Raw genomic sequence first — 23,123 nt, 5'->3', positions numbered from 1 at the left:
CTCTCTCTCTCTCTCTCTCTCTCTCTCTCTCTCTGATTAACCATAATTTATTTTTTTGAATGTGTTATTTTTCTATCTCTGTATTTGTTCAATGGCTTTCAACGAAGACACATCTTCCAATAACAGAACAGAGCATCCCCATTGTTAACTTGTTGAGTTATGATACTGCACATGCTAAAGGCAGACTGTCTGAGATTATATCCAAACTACTTCCTTCTCAAGTCATATCATACAAAGATCAGCAAGTCAGCAGAGTGGTGTTCGTTGCCTTTTAGCTACAGCCAATGCAATACCAGCAACAACATAATAAGAACAATGTCAATAGGTTTCCAAAATAAGTGGGTATAAAATAAGACCACAATTGCAGCTCTGTGAGGCTGGGCACAGAGGTGTGTTAAGTTAAATGCATGCAACATCATCATAGACAAGTTCAAATGTTGAATGGTTGGTGACACTAGAGGAAAAGTCAGGGGATCCAGGAACTCATGGGAAACATCCTCTGGGGACCATGAATATCTGGACAAATTTTAAAAAACTCAATATGAAGATTAACTAGATCAACTGAATTATTTTCTCTAATAAAAATCTTACCAGCTGCAGTGCTCTGTGGTGGCCCCTGTTAGTGGGGTGGTGGTAGAAGATCAGCAGCCACAGAAGGGGGCCACAGTCCTCAGGCTCCGATGTCACCAGCAGCTGGACAGCCACTTGCACCCAGTGGGCACACTGAACCAGCAGGAACCAGGCCTCGAACACTTTGTGGTACCTCCTACAGAACCGGAGCAGAAACAGAGCTCAACACTAAAGGTAGAGAGCTAATATTCCCTCTAGGCATCATGGGATCTGTGCTGCGGTGGCAGAAGTGCGTGGATAAATGACACTGCAGCACACCTTATATTTATGAAAACACAAGGGGTCAAGGGGACCAATGGCCCCTTCGTCCTCCTGTCCACAGACAGAAACATATAACAGCTGGCCACTCACACACACACAGCCCCACAAGGTGAAAACTATACCAGCGACACGGTCACGGCAGGTATTCATTTATAGTAAAAATCACCAATTATCTTGAGATTACGAATTCCGTCTCGACCACGGAGCAGTGCGGTATTACAAAGTCCACATACTTGTGGCCTTCATCAACAGTTGGAGTTTCATGTGACCTGATATTTTATATATCTACATGACAACTGAGCAAACTTAATCTGCCGATGAAGGCTATGAGATAGGGATGAAAACTATGGAAGTAGACATCGTGATGAGGTTTGTTTTTGTCAAATCAATTGTAATTTGTAATGGTGGGTTAAAAACAAAGCATTATACTTGATGTTATAAGTTCACCATTCTTTAAACAGTAACAATATCTATAAGCTAAGCAGATTTGGGAGGTTTAATTTAGTTCCTAAATAGCCGGCCACTTCCCAGCTTCCCAAGGTATGTGTATGAATATGCACGACTTTCTCCTTCTCCAAGTCCTGACCCAAACTGCTCGAGTAAAATGTCATCCAAATAAATGATACACACATAATATAGTCGTGGTTCAAACAATTAAAAAAAACGTAACGGCATAAAGGAGAGAAAGTCGAGGTGTTTCAATACATTTTGACAAATGAAACGCAACCGTGATGTTGTTTCACAAAAATGTTCATTACATTATTGTGTTCCCAGTGTGCCACACGGACCATCTAACAACAGGCTGTCTGTGGGCATCTACATCAGAATAGCTTCATCACTGAGCCGCCACTCTGAGTGGCTGCCAGTAATGTCCGTCCTGCCCCACTGACAACACATGATCAAAGAGAATCAGAGCTTTTATACCGATACTGAATCCCATCATTTGTCCCCAGTTGTTCTCACACTGAGGGCCAGCTGTGATTCAACTGGTGTACAATAAAACGTGATGAGGACCCGTTTTATGCTTTTATAGCACTTAAGAAACATCTCAAACTACAACATTGAGACAAGTTGTGTTTTGTCTAAAACTACCTTTTCACATTCATGCCCAGTTACATTTATAATACTTCACTTTCTCTTCCCTCAGTACTGCAAGACGTGGAACACAGTCCTGCCAGAAACAAGGCCGGGCACAGAATACAGGATAGCAAAAGTAAGAACAAGACTAGAGCTAAGACGACTCGTCCATGACACAAGTTTCTCTAGGTTTTCAAGCAAAAATGCCAAATATTTTATAGATAGAACTGCAAAGAAGTGGAATAAAAGGAGAACTCGGATAGATTTGTGTGTATAAACCTTGTTTGGATTCTAAATGTGGTGAAACGGACGCCGGCTCTCTCCTCTTCTTCCTCTTTGGTTGAGCCCAATGGTTTCTTCTTCTACATTTTGGTTTTAGCTTCCTAACTGCATAGCTTTTTATCTTTTCCTTTTCTTAGCTTACAGAATATATTTGCAGGTTTAGACCTTTGGTAGAAAGAAAAAAAACAAAAAACAAGTGATTTGAAGATAATGTAATGGGCATTTTTCCCTCTTCTCTCACAATGTACAGACAAGAGAATTAATTACATGTCGCATATTAATAAATAATTAAAATAGTGTCGCAGATTAATGTAAAATTTTAAAAAAGTGCACTTATTTGAAGATTGCAAGATGGACTTAAGGACCAGATAGAGAGCTGCTGCAGAGCAACACAGCTGAAACAACGAGGCAATAACTTAAAGAGTGAGAAGGATCTCTCATCGAATTTCCCCAACATCATCATCATCATCATCAGGCTCTCTTCCTCATCTTCTCTCTTTCCCCTTGGCTCCTAAATACCAACAGCAGCCCCCTCCTGCAGAGCACTGGCAGTTGCATCTTCGCTCAGAGCAACACACCATTCTACTTTTTCACCGTTGGCTCGGAACAATGTTTTGGGAATTGTTCATGGAGAATGGAGCAGTGGTGAGGATAATGAGCCCCGTTAAAAACCGCAGCAGGAGCGTATCCAGCCAGCTGCTCCATCTCTCAGACATCAACTGCTTTTCATCTGCATCCTCTTTTTCTCTAAATGCGTGCAACCAAGGCTCCTCACTCTCAGCGTTTCTCCATTTCATACTAATATGGTATGTTTTTCTCTAGTTCTTCTTCTGCATTCATGTTCTCACTCTTATTGGGCTTTCCAACATGACAGCTCTCACTTTCCCAAGCTAATAGCCTCCGAGCATTGCACCGGGAGCTCTCTGCTGTGATGCAAGGGGAAAATATCTGACTCACCACCCCCTCAACAGCAGTTAATGGAAATAAGGACACCACACAGGCATTCAGTGAGGTGGTAGATGCAGACATACATTAACACATTCCCTCTGCAAGCCTTTCTCACTCTAATCTGGTGCTACTGCTGTTGTCTCCGTCTCCCTCCTCTTCCTCCTCTGTCAGTCTCTGTAATGAGCCGCTGAGCCAGTGCAGGTGACGTCTGAGAGCCTCTTGAGGCATCTCTGCAAAAACAGATTCAGAAATACAGACATAATGATTACTTGTAGAACATGTAAAATGAATTAGTATTCACAAAATGCAAAGCCTTTCTTGTTAAAGGAGCAGTTTAAAATGATGGGAATACAAGAATTTGCTTAATAGTTGAATAGGAAGATTGATACCACCCATAGCGAGGGGGAGAGAGAGAGATTCAGCTTTATTTTACAATCTGATTTTGAATCCTTTGTCTTTTCTGCTCATCCGGGGCCAGGTTGTGGGGGCAGCAGGCTTAGCAGGGTATTCCAGACATCCAGGCAACATTTTCCAGCTTTTTCTGGGGGACTCTGAGGCGTTCCCAAGCCATACAAGAGGTGTGATCTCTGCCGCGTGTTCTGGATCAGTGGGACGAGCCTGGAAAACCTCTAAAGTGAAGCGTCCAGGAGGCATCGTGATCAGATGCCCGAACCACACACACACACCGGACACCCACTGGACATGTGTTTAAAGGGCCGGAGTGGTGCTTGTCAAAAACAAAACTCACGAACCAAATGTTGTACTAAAACCCCACTTAACTGACACTTCAGGTTAACAAACAAACTTAAAGAAACTTAACCAAATATATTTTGATCCAGCCCCCCCCCCCCCCAGCTATATTTGAACAATGCCATGCTAGGTCTTGATTTATAACTTTTTCACAGGAAGCCCAAATCCTGAAGAGACATCAAACCTTCTACTCTTCACAGTACCGTTTACATTGAGTCTCCAGCGAAAAATGGCCCTTCACCACATGCGCACACGCGCACACGCGCACACACACACACACACACACACATACACAGTAATAATTAACTCTGCGTTCTGGCTGGGCTCCAGCGTGTCCCTAAATGGCTGCATTCATGTAAATCATTCCTGCCTACAGGCCGGTCTGGGCACACACTGATAAGCCCTGCTCCACCGTTCCCCTGCGCTCACCTATTGTGCATCGGTTCAACAGTAAAGATTCCTAGACATAAACACCGGTAATGCATATTCAGTACAGATTAAATATATATTCTTCTAAATAAGAACAACAATAAGGTGCATTAGTGTGTTTGTATAAGACAATCAAGAGTTTCAGTTATTCACAACAAATGTATCTTGTAAAAAACAGGCGACTCGTTAAACGTCTGCATAGATTTGATATAAGCAACGACACTAAGCATAACTTCTGTTCAACGTTATTTCAACTTTTATATCCAACATAAAAACGTTAACACAGTTGCTGACTAACTAAAATTGATCGTCAAGACCGAGACACACAAGAGTCCATTCAGTCTGCAGCAGGAAACCTTTGTTGACACACAGTTAAAGAATACCTGAAGAGAGCTTTTCTCACAATGCGGGGTTTTGTACATTGTGTCAGCGTCAAATATCCGGACACACGCACGCGGATGAGTGTGTGTGTGTGTGTATATACTGACCTGACGGCCGGGTCAAGAGAGGAAGCAGCAGACTCTGAGGTGACTGTGGAAACATGGCCTTCAGGGATACGCGCGTCTGAAACAACGCAAAGCACACATTTTCCTGAGCTTCATAAACGTAAATTATATTTACCTTGAACTCATACATCGCTGTGCTCTGAAAGCCTGAAAAATGGCATTTTGAATGGGAGTCTGTGTAACAGTGATACAGTAGGTGCTAATGTGTAATGTAGCGTGTAATAGGTAGCGTTTAGTGCAGTGTGACTACAGCCATTAAAACAGATTCCACTGTAAATACACTATAGCACTGCCACCTACTGGTTAACAGGGGTGACAAGGAGTTGAGCTATATTCACCAAACCGGTCAGCAGGTAAGACATAGAACCTACGTCGTAACACACATTATGTTTTCTAGCCTTTTGACAGTAATGGCTCACATATGAGTGCCAGAAAGTTCCCTACAGTCACACAGGGTATGTTGATTGAGGTCCCCTATACCACAACAACAGACTCGTGTATATCTGAGAGAATCTGTGGGGGCTGAGAGTTTTAGTAAACTGCCACATCAGTGTAACAGCTCACAGAGGTTTCCACACATTGCAGGCGTTTCATTTGTATAAAAGTTATTACCCACAAATTGATGCTTTAAAAGCGATTTGCCTTTCTTGTCGACGAGGAAAAGGTGTGAACCATGGTGTGTGTGTGCAGTGAGTGTAGCAAGCTCTCGGCTGGAGATGAAGGGATAATGGTGTGGAGGATTCATCAAATGTTGAGTGATTTTGCCTGCAGAGGGGAGCTAATTGTTCATCGCCCTGTGTGTGCATCCAAGTCTGCGGCATAGTAGAAGTAACCTTCCTTTCACTTCAGGCAATAATAATAAAGGTAAAAAACACAAAGTGGTGGAGTATGGTGACAAGAAAACATGGATTTATTTTGTCTCCCAATACAATAATCAATAGATTAGACTTAAATATATATTTATAAATACATACATAAATAAATATATACATATATATATATATATATGTATGTATATCAAAAACTAAAGATCAGATGATTAATTGATTGGTCAATCAACAAAGAATCAACCACCCATTTGAACCAAATTTTATGAACCAAAAAAATTATCAATTAATCACTGAATAAAAATGGGTAATTGATAATAGTTGCGGCCCTTAAAAAAAAACACAAATATTGATGTCAGACTCTGGGTTCTTTGGTTGAGGAGTGGAGGCCTACCTGATGCTGCTGCAGTGCCAGTTCCCTGAGGAAACAGCTGGTAAAGGTTCGGATGAAATACTTAACAGACTCTTTCCCTTCGGCTTGCTTAAGGATGGACCTGTGGGACACACAAACAATTATGGCCGTACAGAAATACACAATCGCAACATGATACACCAACCAAAAACACTCTCACACAGGAGCACCACAGCAACCTAAAGTGACACTCCAGCACTCACCTGAAGATGTCGTTTACAACCAGGAATATAGAGCAGTGCTGAGCACAGGCTTTAGGCTGAAACACACAAAAACACATTTTTTAACTTTGTAAAATTGTGTGGCTTCATGGATATTAAAAGCCTACACTTACAATTCAGAAACTAAAGAGAGCACATGATGAAACCTATCCATTCCATTGTAACTAAATTCAAGAACACAAACCACCAGATATTGATCACTGGGTGTCACTGTTGCACCATCTACTACTCTTCAACGAGTCAGTTCCTCCCTCTTCTCACTGTCTCCCCACTAACCACACAGTTTACCACTCTGTCAGTTCTTCTCACACACACACACACACACACACACACACACACACACACACACACACCATGTGTTTTAGATTCAACACACTCTAAAACGCCCAAGCGTAAACATTTAACAGCTGCACTGTTCATGTCTACACGTTTATATATCTTCTTGTCCCAATTATTTTCCCTCTCACCCCCCAACACTCGTATATAGGGACACACGCTTCACTATAGGAGGAGCACAAGTACAGACTTTACAGGCTTTTAATCCTGCAGTACAATGCAGTAGAAGAGAGATTAAGCAGAGCAACAGAATCAGTTATGGGTAAACTTTCCATTTATTTGACTTCGCCACAGCCAATTAAAAACTATAGTTAATAATGTAGTAAAATGTACATTACAATGCCTTTGGTACATCAAGGCCAGAAATGTACCAACAACCTAGTTCTGTAAAGGGGTGATTAAGATCGTTTTCAATCCAGCCAAAACACACATTAAACTGCAGATGTAATTGTAAAAGTGCCAGAGTAAAAGACCAATTAGAGTCTCAGTGAGGTCAATAAGAACAAACAACCCCACCCAGTGTTTATATGGCGTCATTACAACGTCCCAACATACAAATCAAGTGCAGTCATCCTCCGTTTTGACACGTCTTGTTTCTTTTTTTGTCCTCTCGGGCCGGAAAACAGCATTAATCAATCAAAAGGTACATTTACGCGGGCATCTGCAATACGTTGGCATACGTTTAATGGGTGTCAGTGTAATTCGGCTTGCATGCCAGCGTGCATGCATGTGTGCAACTCCATGGTCCCCCCCCCCCCCCTAGTGAAAACAGATGTTATTTTTTGAGCATCCTCCTCCATACCTTACCACTAACACTTCAAGGAGGGTCAATTACAGCGCACAACAAACATCCTGTTTTTGGTAGTAAGGCCCAGGAAGTGAGTGTTTATTGTTATTGGACCTGTGTCTCTCACTGGATCACAGAGCGGTGGGGCAAGCCAAAACCAGGAATGTGAGCCTCATTTCATCTTTCACAATTTTGATGGCAGCAGTTTTAAACAAGTGAGTGAAAGGGAGGCGAGAGGAGACACAAGCCAGTCGGCTCACACGCCTCTTCTTCTTTTTTGTTGTTGTGTTGCTCTTGCACACGTGTACACCAACGGAGACTCGCATACACAGAGACACATGTGAAACGCACATCTGACTTCCAAACAACCTGAAGGCTGAGTGAAACCTAAACGTATGCCTCCCACCCTGCTAACGGCAGACACGCTATACCAGATGCAATTTCATAAACAAAGCATAAATCAAGTGCAATCAACAGGCAGACATATTGTTGTACATGCAGTGTTATACCCATGTACACCAGTGTGTTCCAATATATCTTCATTTTGAGAACAGAACTGAAAAGGTTTGCTTAAAGTCTGTTATGTACACAGCTCAAGTGGACCATCACTGTGGGAAAACACAAGTGACACAACTGACAAACTTTACTGAAGTTAACATGAGGCACACTGGCAGGTAAATCTACTGACATGTCTAGCTTCCAAAGGCAATCGGTAAACTAGGTAAATAGGATTGCATTCATGGGTATTGTATTGCATGGCACAGACGTTTGGCACAAACAATTTGTAGAAAGCACGTCTACATAGATTTATCTCCACTCTGTTCTGTGTCGTGCCTACTCGGTGAACAGGCCGAGATTCTGGACGTGTTTCATCTGAGAGTTCTTGAATCGTTTAGTTTCAGTGACACATTTAACTATTCATTATTATCCCTGCTTCTCCCAATGGCTGCACTAATATGTCCAACATGTTCTAAGTTATTGTGGGATAAAAAAAGCAACCCTTGGTGGCCAAGTGAAAAGAACACAACCCACTGCTGGTATTTTCCGATTGCATTGTAGTAATGAGGACAGTCAATAACAACCTATAAATCAAAAAGAAACCTTCTGATTTTTAAACACGGCATGATCCGAGTTAAAAGTTATATGAAGTGGGGAGTGGCCAAGGACTCAAGTGACAGAGTTCAGTACATACTCAGCACAGTAAATGCTGTGTAGCACAAGCCAAATGATGTGAGACTCAGTTTGGAGCTAGCCAAATGATGTGGGATGCATGCAGAGCAAAGCCAAGTGGTGCGAGTTAGCCCGGCAAGAACAGTCAATAAAGATCAACCAAAAACGCAAAGGAACGCTTCCAAGTACTATGCATACAAAAACATTACAACTGCTATACCTCATAACAAATGAGTAGGCCTTATACTCAAACTGTTTGGTTTCACAGTTTACAAATCAGTTCAAATGGGATCCAAAAACATACGGAGCGTGCAATGATTTCTGATGTGAGACTCTATAGCCTAATGCAGGGCAGATGAGTCACACTATGTACAGAACAAAACCGTTTAACAACAGCAATGTGTCACCAATTCATCAAAATGCCATAGAAGTCCATGCTTGGCTGTCATAGACTTCTTGCAATGATGTTTTCAAAGTAGCTGTGCATGGAGGTATATTAGGTCAAATATATGAGACTTATATCAAGGGTTCCACGGGAACAGAACACATGTGGACAGAACACATGTTTTTAGCAAATCTGGACATATCTATCACAGAAGTATGTGACTTCATCCTTTTTGAGTCCTCATTTCAGAAGATTACCCACCAGCAATGACTGTTCCAGTTGCTTCTGTGGAATTGACCTCGAGTTGGTGAGAGCACACTCCAGCAGGCGGAGCACTGCTTCCTCCAGGCTGGGCAGGTTGTGATACCACAGAGAAACTACAGCCTGCTCCTCCAATGACAAGCATTGGCTAGAAAAAACAACAAAGAAAACAGCACTGACATTATCATCGCAGCTACAAACATGACATCTAAAATATAAGCAAGTATTGATACAACTTAACAGAAAAACTTCCTGGAAACATATTTTACCGCCCAACAAGAACTCAGTGTGCCTACCTGGCATGGGCGGAGCTCAGAGCATCCAGGAAGTCTTCACTAAGTGCTGCCCTGACACAAGTCACTGGCTGCTGCAGAAGTGCACCAATGAGAGGAGCCGCCTCAGGACATGTGACCAGGGGGACGCAAGCCTCTGATGTGGCCAGAATGTTGTCACATGAACACCTGCACAGAGTAATATAGACAGAATCTGTATTATCTGGAACTTATTATCAATGACCTACTTTATAAAAACAGAAAAGGCAAAATAATATCCGTTTCCAGCTTTTTAAACATGAGGATTTGCTTTTTTCCTCTGTTGAATGCCACTGTAAGTGGAATAACTTTGGGTCTGTAGGTCTGCCAAATAAGACATATGGTGACATCACCGTGGGATCTGGGAAACTGTGATGATCAATATTTCCCCACTATTTCATAGGACCAAAAAATATTGGGGAAAATAATCAGCAGGTGATTAATTATGAATATAACTGTAAGTGGCGGGCCTTGTTTCCTCTGTGCTGTACCTCTGATTGATGTTGCCCAAAGAGCTGCAGCTCTTCCCAATGTTCTCCTGCAGCAGTGCCACCGTCTGAAGAGCAGGAAAGAGCACAACTTGCATGTAATGTTGACATAATTACCGTATCTATCAATGCAGGCAAGAATAAAACAGAAAGGAAAGGCCGATACCTTTCTCAGAACTTTGAGATGGTACTCTTTAGGCGGGACACCCATTTGCTTCATCAATGCCTGCGTTGGATCATCGTCTTCCTCTGTAGCAAGCTGACAGAGAACCTTCTGTGGGAGGCCAGGCAACATAATGTGCAGCTGATTATTGGCACTTTATGTGTACATCTATAACAGACTTTAATGAAATCTGCCCGAACCCCGAGATCCACAACATCAAAGCTAATGAGTTACTGGAATATAGGATGACTCTGTTGGCGTCACATCATTTGAACCACATGAGTGGAGAAAAAGGCATTTCAGCGAGAATGTATGGACGGCATATGAGCAACTTCAGAAATGAACACTTACAGAGGGCCTTGGTGTTTTACAAGCATTTTTCAGAAGGGGCCTCATCATACACTGATAAAACTAGACTCATAAACTCCGCTGATCTCGTCTGAGAAAAAGCGAGTCATAATTTGGGAACAAAAGAGGGAACACTAGACTCGTACTGTAAGTCATGATCTTACAAGAGTGGCTCTCAAACTTGAGGGATGCTTCTTCTCAAGGAATACATTGCGAGGCAGACATTCTTAGAAATAGCAACAAAGATGCCACACAGTGTTTAGTTATCTTATGATTAATAAACTGTATGTTTGCTTTCATAGATATTCACTCAGAAGTGTTGCTTTGAATCATGGATTGATTTAGACTTTAGAAACAGCCCTCTCTATTTGATCACAATAAGCTGATTCACTGGTACAAGTTGGAAAGTGCGATCCAACAGAAACAGCCAAGGCCTCACATCTTCAGCACGCATCTGTTTTTACAACTCCAATGAACCGAAAACAGAAAAAAAAACCACACCACTAAGAGCAGACTAAAGAAGTACAAATCCCTTTCAAACTGCAGATCAAAGGACGTCAACACGAGATGAGGAGAGGAAGAGAATGAGAGTGGCACAATATGTATTAAAAAAAGAAAAAGTGAAGGGGTAAAAAAACATAATCCCAGCGAGAGGAGCACTGCAGCGCTGTTGGTGGAGCTCTGTGGTTTCTTTGGCCGGGCTCTACAGCACGCTAAGATGCTTACCCTCCACAGAGTCTGACAAAATAACCCCAATCACTTCCATCTGAGCACCCTCAAACTCTGCACATTGAGTACATACAAAACCAATCACACTTATTCCACCCGTGGTAAGGAGGCACAGTGGAGCCGGGGGAAATGAGAGGGAAGGAGGACTGGTTAGAAGGAATGGCAGAGAGAGAGACTGGAACGCAGTGCGATGGCTGCATTTAGAGCGGGGGGAAAAGGGCGTGGTCACCAGAAGAATGCGATGAAGGGCAAATGGGTAGATGGATGGCAAATACTTTAGGTCAAAAGTCATTTTTTCTTTCACAGAAAAGACAGCAAACCGAGCTGGTTTTGGGGTCTTGGAAGTGCTGCTGCCAAAGAAATGATCCCTCTATAAATCTAAAATTAAAACAGAGGATGGAGAAAAATGCACAAAGCATAGACTTGAGTTGGTTTTGATGAGTGCCTGTTAACAATTACTGAGCCATGATTGAATTCTCTCAAAACCAATGAAAGTCTCCAGTATAGCCTCAGATGGTCAAAACAACAGAGACAAATAGAGAAGCGATGAAATGAGGGAAAAGGAGAACAGAAAAGTCAGGGTGAGCGTGCAAAATAATGAAGTTATAAGCACTTGTGCTCAAACTCAGTGCACTGACATTGTGTGCATTAAAGAACAGAGTCATTTCAAACAGTGTGTTTTCCTCCTAAATCAAATGTCCAATCTATACTCTTTTGACCTCAGGAATTTGAGGTATTTCAAAATACATAAAGAGGTTTATGTAATGCAAAAGGGAAAATTGTCATTTTTATTTGATGAGAAATAACATTCTGAAAACATTGAACCTTTGAGTTAACGGAAAAAACGTTAAGGAAGAACCATAAATAATACTTTCAGTAAGTCAGATTTACTGAAAGAGGGATGCCACCCAACAGGATACCAAAGGATGAAGGGGAAACATTATTGTCACGAAGAGACTTTCATCTCCAAATTAAACAGAGAGTGAAGCAGCCGATGTGAGCCGTCGAAAATATGTTTTTAAACACTAAAGCAGCCACAGCAGCTCCGGGGCCTACCTTTGGTTCACCCCGTTTGAGTCAGTTAAAGATACACGTCAAAGGATAAGATATCAAACCAGCCATCCTCCGGCCCTCTAATATTACACTCTCATGCTTTACTTATCTGTCATCTCTTCAAACATCGTGCCATTTTGCTGCAGCACTGTGTGGTCCCCCTGCTAGTACAGGATGTAGAGAAACAGACCGATTGAGCTAATGACTATCTGACATAGCCTGCAGCTATGTGGCTGTACCCAGCATTCATCCAAACCCAGTGAGAACACTCAGATGTGGAGAGGAGAGGCAGACAGGGAGGGCCAAAAGCTCTGCACATTATTATAATTTAAGGAGAACAGTATATACAGTAGCAGTACAACACATGTTTTTGCACAAATACTCACATACATATGCGAGCACAAGCACAAAATTACAGTATTTAGGTGCCACTTAGCAAAAGACCCTCAGTCTATTAAGAAGGCAGCAGGAAAACAATGTTGGGGAGCAAGATCAGACAGGGCTAACAGAAAACAGGCTGCATTCTGCATTCCAGGACCGGCAGTCCAACACAACGCAGACACAGGGAGAGACACAGAGACACACCATCTCTGGCCTAAAACCATACATCTGCACTGCTCCCCCAGACGTGATGAGCTGCGGTGGTGAAAAGGTTTTTTTTTTTTTTTGTGCTTCCCGCCATTCCTGTCATTTGTGGGGAGAGGAAGCTTCTTTGGAGAAGATGAGACAGAGGAGGAGGAGGTGCAGAGTTTGTTATGAGCTTATTGTACTTGTGGACACTTTCATCCTGTCCTGCGTGCCACTTTAGTGAACCCTTTGACTCTGTCTATCCGGGCTTTATCACAAGCATTCAGCCACAACTAATTGTTGAAAATATAGTTTGAACCTGAACCTTTTTAAATGCTCATCAAGGAAGAATGCCATCATTGTTTGAATAAGGGTGAGCAGAAAAGAAGAGTTATTTGGTCATGGTCTGTTCATAATCATAGCAAAGTTTGCACTCTCACTAAACCTTAAGTGTTGCTGCCTATTCTAAGAAAATCTTCCCTTGATCCATGAACCATGATCGCCTCCTTCCAGCAGAGATGAGTGAGGTAAAAGTGGCTTCATGAGCAGTGTTGAAGGAGCACAAACATAATATCATCTCCCTTTACTTTGATTAAAAAATATATATTAACGTAAATGTAATTTAAATTGTAAGTCTGTACACCATCCCCACTTGCACATTGACCTGCATATATACAGACATATGCCCACACAAACACTCGGACGTACTGTAGACATAAACACAACCATACACACGTGCACTTTGCTTCCCCTCTTATGGCTCAAAGACCATCTGGCAATTTCAAGGTTTACTTTCAAGGCACCGTTTTAATTAGCAAGATGTTTTATTAGATGAGAAATTAATCAAAAGAATACAAACACAGTTAATCTGGCAAAAAATGTGAAAGTTCCACATTGTTTATCATAAGCCATCTGCGTGAACCCTCTCAAAGTTGTCTTCCCTCTGTTCTCCTTCCCTCCTTTGTGTGTGTGAGTGTGTGCGCGCCGTGAACACACGGTGAGCGAGATCAACTAACCAGAATACGAAGGCTGATGCTTCTCTGGTGACGAGGGGCAGTGAACAGTCAATTCTAATTTGCTTTCAAAATATGTTTTACAGTTTTGGGCACAAAGGGCTTAGACTAACAGAGACCCAATCTACCTCATTCATCATCCATGTCCCATTGGAGAGGAGAAGCAGAGGGCTGGCGAGAAAACCCCTATTAAAATTAAATCAGACAGAAAATCTCTTCAGCGGCCCAAAGGCAATCGAAGACAGATTCTTTTTAGTTTGTTGGGGTATTTAAGAGATGATAATCAGTCTGGATGTCCAGTCTTTCCGGATCTAATTAGGACATAAACAGCAAACAGACCAGGCCTGACAATTGGAGTTTTTGTCTCCACCTATTCCAGCTTCCCTCAGTCATGATTATGTGTTTAATCTCTGTCTAACCCCACTAGGTGGGTCCATTTGACCAATGAAACTGCAGCAAAGATGGATGACTTCATGTGGCATCTTAATTGACAATGTTTCTTTACTCCATCCTTCCATCCAGTATCTTCCACTGAACCGGGCCAGGTTGCAGGGACAGCAGGCTTAACAGAGACGTCTGGAATACCTCCAGACGTCACTCTCTCCCCATCAACTTTTTCCAGCTCTTTCTTTTCCAGCTCCGAGGCGTTCCCACCCCAGAGGAGGTATACAAGCTCTCAAACATGTTCTGGTTCCACCCCTGGGCCTCTTACCAGTTGGACGTAACGGGAAACCCTCTAAAGAGAGGAGTCCAGGAGGCATCCTGATCATCAGATGCCCGAACCACCTCACCTGGCCCCTTTCGATGCGAAGGAGCAGCGGTTCTACTATGAGCTCCCTCCAGATGTCTGAGCTTCTCACACTATTTCAGCACAAAGGAAGCTCATTTTGGCCGCTTGTATCCATGATCTCATTATGTCGGTCACTACCCAAAGCTCATGATCACAGGTGAGGGTCGGAACGTAGATGGACTGGTAAATCGAGAGCTTTGCCTTCCAGCTCTGTTGCCGCTTCAGCACAGCGGTCCGGTGCAACGCCCGCATCACTGCTGACGTCGCACCAAACTGCCTGTACATCTACCGCTCCATTTTCCCCTCACTTGTGAGCAAGACCCCGAGGCTTGATTTACTATAAAACATTTTATTTAGTGTCAGGATAGAAATAATTGATCATGTACCAAAACGGAGGTGTTCTATCGGCACTGGTATCAAAATATTTCTAATGATGTCTAGCCCTATTCTTTCTGTTTGTAGTGTTGTTTAGGAATCTTATACAAGTATTAGATAGATTAAAGAGATGACATAAAATCAGGGATACAGTTGAGGTCCAACCACAAACAGCAGGGATGCTTCGGTTTCTGTTTGACGCATCAACCTCAAGGGAAATCTGGGTGCTAAAGAGCTCTTTCTACTTGATCCGGAATTTAACAAAAAGTTCAGGAAATGTCCAGTTACTGCACATGCAGAGATGAAGTGAATCTCAGAGGTAGAAAGTGGCATGTAAAAGCAATCACGGATCACTTTTGTTAAACCATTATTTATATATTTAAAAAAGAATCAATATTCTAAGTCTACCTAATTCACTTCCATCTAAGTTCTCTATTAACAGAGGTAGAGAGAGTCCAGTCCATACCCGTATCCACTGGTTGGCTTTCCTTTCCACAGCATTGCCCGGATGCTCCGAGTACAGTCCCCACAAACACTGGAACAGCAGCCGTCTGCCTGTAGCTGCAGACAGCGAGACACAATGGATGGTCGAGTTCTGGTTTAATATAACACCTCTTTTACATACATAAGCATCAAAATGACTCATGCTTGTAAAGAGACGATCATTAGTCTGGACCCGATCCAGCCACTATTCCCCAATACAGAGTTAAAGTTGTTCCCACGGTGCACTCACCATCAGCAGTGACATAAGGGTTCCAGCAGAGTCGGCCAAGAAACTGTCCGAGGAGGGGCAGCATCTTCATGGTCTCTGCTGTGGAGCTCTTGGGGACATTACAGAGACAGCCACAGGCAGGAGAAAATGGATTTAATAGTAGACATGTTTTGTACTCTCACACCTTTGAGCTGCATAGCTCGGACTAATAACTTAAGTGGGTTGGTTCTCTGAGATGAAGGCACATACACAGTAATTTCTTTTTTCCCCATCTGGCATATAATCAGACATTACACAAGTGGAACCAATCCCCGAAATAAAATCTCCTTCCTTCAACGCCTCACCATGTTATAGATATTTGCACCTCCTCCTCTGTTTCATCCTCCTTTGTTTAATCCTTTTAACCTAGCAACCCTGTGTGCCACAACACCACCAAACATTAGAAGATCACAAGTCTACTTAATGGCTCAGGATATTAAGTTGAATAGCAGGCACATCCACAGGTGCACAGTAGTCATGCATTACTCATGCGTCACCTTTGTTTCCCCCTATTTTGGTCGTGTCACAATTACAACCACAGTTTCAATAGTGAGAGATACACAGCGCAGAACAGGGGCTCTGGTCGAGAGCGCTATACCTGTGACAGTTTAAGTACGTGTGTGTCTGTGCTTCTTTATCCAGCTCAGACAACAGACCATGTGATTTGTTTCACTTCACAGCCAATTAAAAGATCCAGAAGGTTTCAAGTCAGGGTAAACACTGTATTAAGGAACTTGAAAAGCCTTTAATCCTGACTGACTATTCATTTCAGCTTTGAGAATATTACATTTTCCCAGATGATCGTCACACGGTCTGGAAAGATTCCAATAATATGTCAGGGCAGCTCGCTGAAACCATTGGGAAACCAGATTTGGTGTACGGTAATTTGAGTGTGATTGAATACCAAAAACAGCCCAATGGAGGACCTAGTCCATGTGAAGAACAAGACCGGAGCTTTGTTACACGCACTATTATATTAAACCAGAGCCAAACAGAAGGTGATCATTAAAACTTGTTTGGCTGTTCAATAGAATGAAAACCAACTCATTTGTTGTTTCTAGTTTAATATGAATATGATATCAGACTCAGTTTCAATCTTCGGTCTGACTTTCCTCCACTCTAACCGATTTCCGTTGGGGGGGGAAGGATTTTTGTCACCAATCCCTAGAGACCAACGTATCCGCCCGAATTTAACGGCATTTAAAGTCGACGCTGATGTGGAGCCACTGGTTGTGCAGGGGTTTTAAGAATGAAGCAAAGTAAAAAACAAACTACGATGTCGGGCTGTATTGTGAAAACATACCGTCTACAGTGCACAGCTTGACAACACTTCATAACAGTTTGACATGGGTGTTAGTCCCGCCCCTGGCGCTGGTTAGCTAGGTTATGAATCCCCCCCCCCCGCGGCAGACACTGGCTCAATTGCATTTTAACCAAGAAACCCATGTTTTATGTCAACCTGCCAGACGAATCAGTCAACCCCAACTCGGTGTAGTACGCAAACTTAAAGGTTTGTCAGAAAAGTACTCTACATTGTTTGCGCTTCCTCAGGGCTGACAACATTTCAAGTCAAGCTGGAGACTGAGACAAATGCCTTCAGTCTAGATGAAGACTTTTAAACTCATTTTTGTGTACAAATTTGTTTTAGTTTCATCCAATTACCTTTCTGGGTTTAATACAGTGGGGGTTTTCTGCATTAGACATTATTTTTACAATAAGATGACTGCAGTGGGACATACAGCACAGAAAGCAGATCAAAGAGGTGACGTACTACTTAAATTTACAAGCAAGTCTGCACACATGTGCATGAATCATGCATTTACAATATTAGTCAGTATTCATTGCATATTTTAAGATTATATCATGAATTTCACCTGTGAGCTAATTGAACTGTAGAGAACAGCTTCGATGCAGGAGAGACCCACAAAAAGAGATCTCACTGTGGCTCAACCAAAGATGATTGTTTGGTGATCAGTATCTCATGTGATCTTAGAATGTGGAAAAGCATGGACGCCAATCTGAAATACCACCCATTGGTTTTCTGATGGGCTTCAAAATATATCCCTCTTCTTGTCCCATGGCTTCCCTTTGGGCTCATCCTGCCATCAGCCTCACTCACACTCCATCGTGCATCATGTTTAGATTTCTGTGTCAGGTTTTTTTGGAGTCAGAATTGAACAGCAATAAGCAATACCGCATAGAGTAATTATGAGTTAGGAAGAAAGAGGACAGCGAAAAGGGAAGAAGGAACAGGAAAGAAAGTTTTAAGAATTGCAGAGAAGAAATAAAGACATGACAAAAGTTGTTGCGTTGCCAGTATGCATTATTCTTGCTTCATGCACTTTTCATCAGAAATAATCAGAGAGCACTGAGCAGACATGGAGACGCCTTAATGTAGCATTGGATAAAAGGAAAGACGTTAAATTAACTTTTGGCCTATATGTTCAAAACCAGCACCAGACAGACAAGGAGATTAACTTGACTCACTCAAGTGGATGAGATCACCATTAATGGGAAGCAGAGTGGTAATAGGCCATGTAGGGCTTCTCTAAGTGCCCCCAAAACACCACCAACGCTGTCTGGAAAACAGCCCTCACACTCTGCCTTCCTATCAATCCAACAACACATGGTCAACGTTGTGTGCGTGTATACATGTTCATTTGTTTGTTGGTGATGCAACTAAAAAAAGGTTGCTTATTTACATTAAGAACTTTACTAAAGCTTTGTGACATCAGGAATGCCCGTAAGAATCAGCAATCTCAACAGAAAGTCATCATCACTGACTATCAGGGCCAACGCGCCGTCAAAGCCTTGCAACATCCTCCTTGATTATAAACGGGCTTTGAGACAAGACAATGTATCTTAGAGAGGAAACTCTTCTGTTGCTGACTAGAAAAATCGGATTAGGACTCGGCATCGGCACAGTGACTTTCTAAAACTTCCATTGTTTGCATGACAACCTCATGGTGATCACCAGACTGGAGGAAGTTACTGCGTCCGTCCAAGAAATAGGCTGGCACATAACATAACCCCACCTAAAATAACGAATAGCCATTTTACACATTTCTGTTCAGACTACCCGGGCTGGATCCAACATGTTAGTTAGTGATCTGTAGATGTGCTGCAAGGTGGATTTGGTTTGGACAGAGCCAGCCTAGTTGTTTCCCTCCGTTTCAAACCGTTATGCTATTCTAAGCTAAGCTAGGCGGCTGCTTGGCTCCTGCCTCATATTAAACGGACAGATATGAGAGTGGTATCGATCAAACTCTCAGCGAGAGAGCAAATAAGCAACTTTCCAAAACATATCAAAATATTTTCAAGATACTTCCTCCACTTTTCTAACCAAGTGTAAACCTGGAAATGAATCATAAATCGGAGTATTTCTCATCTCAGGCCATAAGCCACAGGAAAGTTGTTAAGTTATCAAAGGATGCAAAATGGTGCCAAGAGGCAGGCTATCTTCAGCTGGACTTTTATGAGCCCACTGCCAGTAAAAATGATTTCGACCCAATTAAGCTATACCATTCTTTCTTTCTGTCTTCGTATCCGCTCCCCTATCCTACACATGCTGACACCTCTGCATGACATACACCCGAAATAATGCTAGCAGAGAAGGAAAGGAGACAGACAGATAAAAAGAACAGCCATTGATCTATAAAGAATATATGGCAAGTGGTACGAGTACAAAGAAAGACAGATAGAGACACTGAGACTGATTCTAAACTATCACCAGAGTGTTACATTAAAACATATGGGTTTGTAGAGAATCACAAATGAAAACCTGCAAGAGCACCGTGACAAGAAAAAGACTTTTCTGTGAGAAAAAGGGGAGCGTATATTATGTGAGAGAGATATGTGAGGGAGTTTTGGTTATAAAAAGCAGAACGTGCTCAGGGAAAAGTGCTGGAAGGAGGAGGCAAGGACGCGGTAACACTGAAATCTCACAGTCCTGCACCCCTCCGGTCCTCTATCCAATTCCCAAATTTGCTGGACCTGATATGGGGATACATTAGGTTAGCGCTGGAGGTCCCAATGCGACTATTACCTGACTAACTCAACACTGTAGCACTGCCAGGCAGACATACACTCTGCACAGAGCAGCCTCTGTTAACAGGACTCTACCAACGCTGGACTTACTGTTCATGCCCTGGCTTGGAGCGTGTGCGTTTTTCATGTTTGTGTTTCTGTGTGTGTGTGTGTGTGTGAGGACTAGACGTGCTGGTGTTTAAATTAACTTCGGGTGGCTGTTTGGCGTAACTAGATCTAATTTATTTATTTTGGTACAGTGTCAAGACTGTAAAACAGGCCTCTTAGTGGATACGGACCATTTTATTAGACTTAGCGGGCGTCTGGTAAATAAAGTGTATATATATATATATATCTGTCAAGAATATGAATCTCAAAGCATCCCTTCCATTCTGATAAAGTTAATAAAAAAAAAAAATATGTGAAGCCACGACATCAAATTTTTTTATACTACATCTGCTCACCATGTTGTTGATGTGTGTGAGGAGTTGCTGGAGGAAATCCCTCAGTCTGCTCAAATGCAGGGAGGTGTCTTTCTGAGTGTCAGCCTGGCCCCACGCCACTGCTTTGTCCAGCCAGAAGCGCATCTCCTGGACGTTCAGCGGGGGCTCTGCCGTTTGTTGGAGCTGGATCAGTGGCTGCAGCTGAGACATTGTCCTACTTGTCCCGGTGAAGGTACTTTGGACCGAAGCAAGAGCCTAAGTGAGACAAAAATCAGGTCCGTCATCAAGGGTAACACAGAAAACACAAATATCTTATCATCTGTCCTTAATCATCTTTACTTTTTGGCTTCGCAATGTCAACACTTTTACATTGTGATCTTGACTACACATCGACTTCCAATGTATAATAGCAGCATCTCCAGATGTTTTAAAGAAACGCTGAGTACTTTTAGCCAACTCACTTTAAACAAAGACAAACTCCGCTAAAGGTGCCTTGTGCAATTCTTCCACTAGAAGACTGCAAGCTCAATGATGGATGTAAACAATGCAGGATCTAAAATAAAATAAAGAAATTCAGTTTAACAAATATTTTATAAGGAAATACCGATATTTGTTAGATCTCAGTGTAATTTGGTGATAAAGCTTTAAACACAAACTCTGTACCTTGTACTAAAGAACTCAGTGAGTGTCACAATTGTCAAGGTCATCATCTACTAACTAAATTAAATGTATACTAATAATATGCTTGTGTGGCCGACATCATCCCCCATTTCTGTGAGAGCAGAAGTGGATAATACAATGGAAGTAATAATAAGTGGGAAATAAATTGAAGCATATTGTGGTAATCTTGTGTAAAACTCTTATTACCACAATCTAACAATCAAACTTTTAAGCTCCAGGCAATCACACACACACACACACACACACACACACACACACACACACACACACACACACACACACGGGCCTACTGAGAAATAAACAGCACATTCTTCACCTTTTATGATGAGGAGGAGAAAAACATGTGGGGGGCAGACCACAAGGGTGTGGGTGAGGATGTGCTTTGTGTCTGTATGTAGCCTAGGAATAGTGTGTGTGTGTGTGTATGTGTTTTTTTTGCCATAATGACATGTCTGTGTGAGACAACACCACAGGGTTGTGTTTTATGATCACCTCGTTATACATGATTTGTTTAATGTCTTGCCATCATCTCTGCTGGAAAGCCCCTATGGCTGGCTGATGTGAATATATAAATACTCATTTTCAGAGAGAGAAAAAAAAAAAGCCTCAACCAAATTAGGAACAAACGCCTCTTGTTGACTTGTGCTGGGGGCTCACGTTTTTAACAAAGCAGAGGTGGAATAGAATTGCATTGAATTGAATACCTAGTATCAGAGTATCAGTCACCCACAACCTCTATCGTGTACAGACAGTTACATGAATGCACAGGCATGTGTACTGACCTTACACAACTTTGTTGGTATAATGCATGTCACTCAGGCAAAAAAAAAAAAAAGATATGTAAATGCACATAAACATACTCTACAGCCGGTGTTGGCTGAACACATTCTGGAGCAGGAACGAGATGTGACTGGTCAAATATTATCTTTGAAGATTTGTTAAACTAAGCTTGTGGACTTTGGGTAAGCGCGAGTTTGCTGTTCCAATTAAGAGATTGTTGACATTATTTCAGTATAATCAAATCAGTTTAACATCACTTTCTACAAATGTATTTCAGTGTGTTATTGAAGAAGTCAGGGATTAAATGAGAGAAAGGGTTGTCTCAATAGAAGCCATAAAAGGAACAGTTTTGTTCAACTAATTTGGGCTGACGTAATTATAAACTATTTTTATTCATCATATTGCTCCTACAAGGCAACATTTATCACACGCCTATGCGACCACACATCAACACACACACCTGAATAAATGAGGGGAGAAACATAAACAGTGCAAGTGTATCAATACAGGGCATGAAGGCTCATTGAATGGTTTCATGGATCAAATGTGAGTCACACATCTGAGATGCTTGAACTTCATAGTGTTTGACATTTTTGCTTGATAGATTACTTTTTTAAACAGCTAATTGACAATCTAAATCTTTGTTGATTAAATTTCTATCAATTGATTAATCAGTTAATCACCGAACTGTTTCAGCCCCGAACTTTACCTTTGAAGAAATGCTTTCATTTAAAAGGAACAATATACAGTGTTGAGGTACAAATAGTAGATCTAACTTAGATCATCTGAAGCAATGGACACACTCACAAACACACGCGCGCGCGCCAATTTACCTAGAAAAAACGTTTCGAGTGCAATAACTACACCACACCACAGGATGCCAGTATTTCTTCCACTCTCCTGCAACTACAATGAATGTTGCTGAAACAATGAATCAGTTCAATTTCAAGATACCAAAGAACTTCAACATACAACTGCTGTACGTCAGACGGTGTCGAGTTACGTTACGACTCCACGAATACACCACATGTGTTCACAACCGTTACTTCAGGTGTTAGCAAGTTACCGTTAATCACTATACTACAGTACACACGTGTTAACTACTGTAGCTTCTAATGTGGACTTACATGTAAACAAGACGTGCAACCATCAAACTGAAATCTTCACGGAGCAGAAGTCAGCTGTGTCCATTCATTATATAACGTTTTGTCTTCAGACAAGAAGCCAAGCTTTCGTCCTGCGATGTAAACAAACTGAACTTCCCTCTTCTCTCGGAGTTCCGTGTATGGAGGAAGACTATTGGCTGAGTGGCGTCCCCTCCAA

At 42.0% G+C, this 23,123-nt stretch overlaps 1 protein-coding gene across 2 annotated transcripts in view; it reads right to left on the bottom strand.

Annotated features, from left to right (window-relative positions):
* fancc (FA complementation group C) overlaps positions 1 to 23,057 on the bottom strand; it is a 25,732-nt gene extending 2,675 nt beyond the window's left edge. The window contains exons 1-13 of one of the 2 annotated variants that reach the window (XM_031856616.1): positions 22,928 to 23,057; positions 20,361 to 20,594; positions 15,853 to 15,940; positions 15,586 to 15,680; positions 10,248 to 10,355; positions 10,085 to 10,149; positions 9,579 to 9,743; positions 9,283 to 9,430; positions 6,326 to 6,381; positions 6,105 to 6,204; positions 4,866 to 4,941; positions 3,314 to 3,428; positions 592 to 766 (exon numbers count right to left, since the gene is read on the bottom strand). In XM_031856616.1, the coding sequence (XP_031712476.1) occupies positions 592 to 766; positions 3,314 to 3,428; positions 4,866 to 4,941; positions 6,105 to 6,204; positions 6,326 to 6,381; positions 9,283 to 9,430; positions 9,579 to 9,743; positions 10,085 to 10,149; positions 10,248 to 10,355; positions 15,586 to 15,680; positions 15,853 to 15,940; positions 20,361 to 20,549 (1,380 nt within the window). In that variant the 5' untranslated portion in view covers positions 20,550 to 20,594; positions 22,928 to 23,057. The remainder of the gene's footprint in view (positions 1 to 591; positions 767 to 3,313; positions 3,429 to 4,865; positions 4,942 to 6,104; positions 6,205 to 6,325; positions 6,382 to 9,282; positions 9,431 to 9,578; positions 9,744 to 10,084; positions 10,150 to 10,247; positions 10,356 to 15,585; positions 15,681 to 15,852; positions 15,941 to 20,360; positions 20,595 to 22,927) is intronic. The other variant, XM_031856617.1, reaches the window with a different exon arrangement.
* Positions 23,058 to 23,123: the final 66 nt, after the last annotated feature.

The sequence above is a fragment of the Anarrhichthys ocellatus genome, unplaced genomic scaffold (assembly GCF_004355925.1).
Source record: "Anarrhichthys ocellatus isolate YVR2014 unplaced genomic scaffold, GSC_Weel_1.0 scaffold17, whole genome shotgun sequence".
Classification (NCBI taxonomy): domain Eukaryota; kingdom Metazoa; phylum Chordata; class Actinopteri; order Perciformes; family Anarhichadidae; genus Anarrhichthys; species Anarrhichthys ocellatus.
The sequence above is the reverse complement of the archived record's forward strand: the minus strand, read 5'-3'. Positions and strand labels throughout refer to the sequence as shown.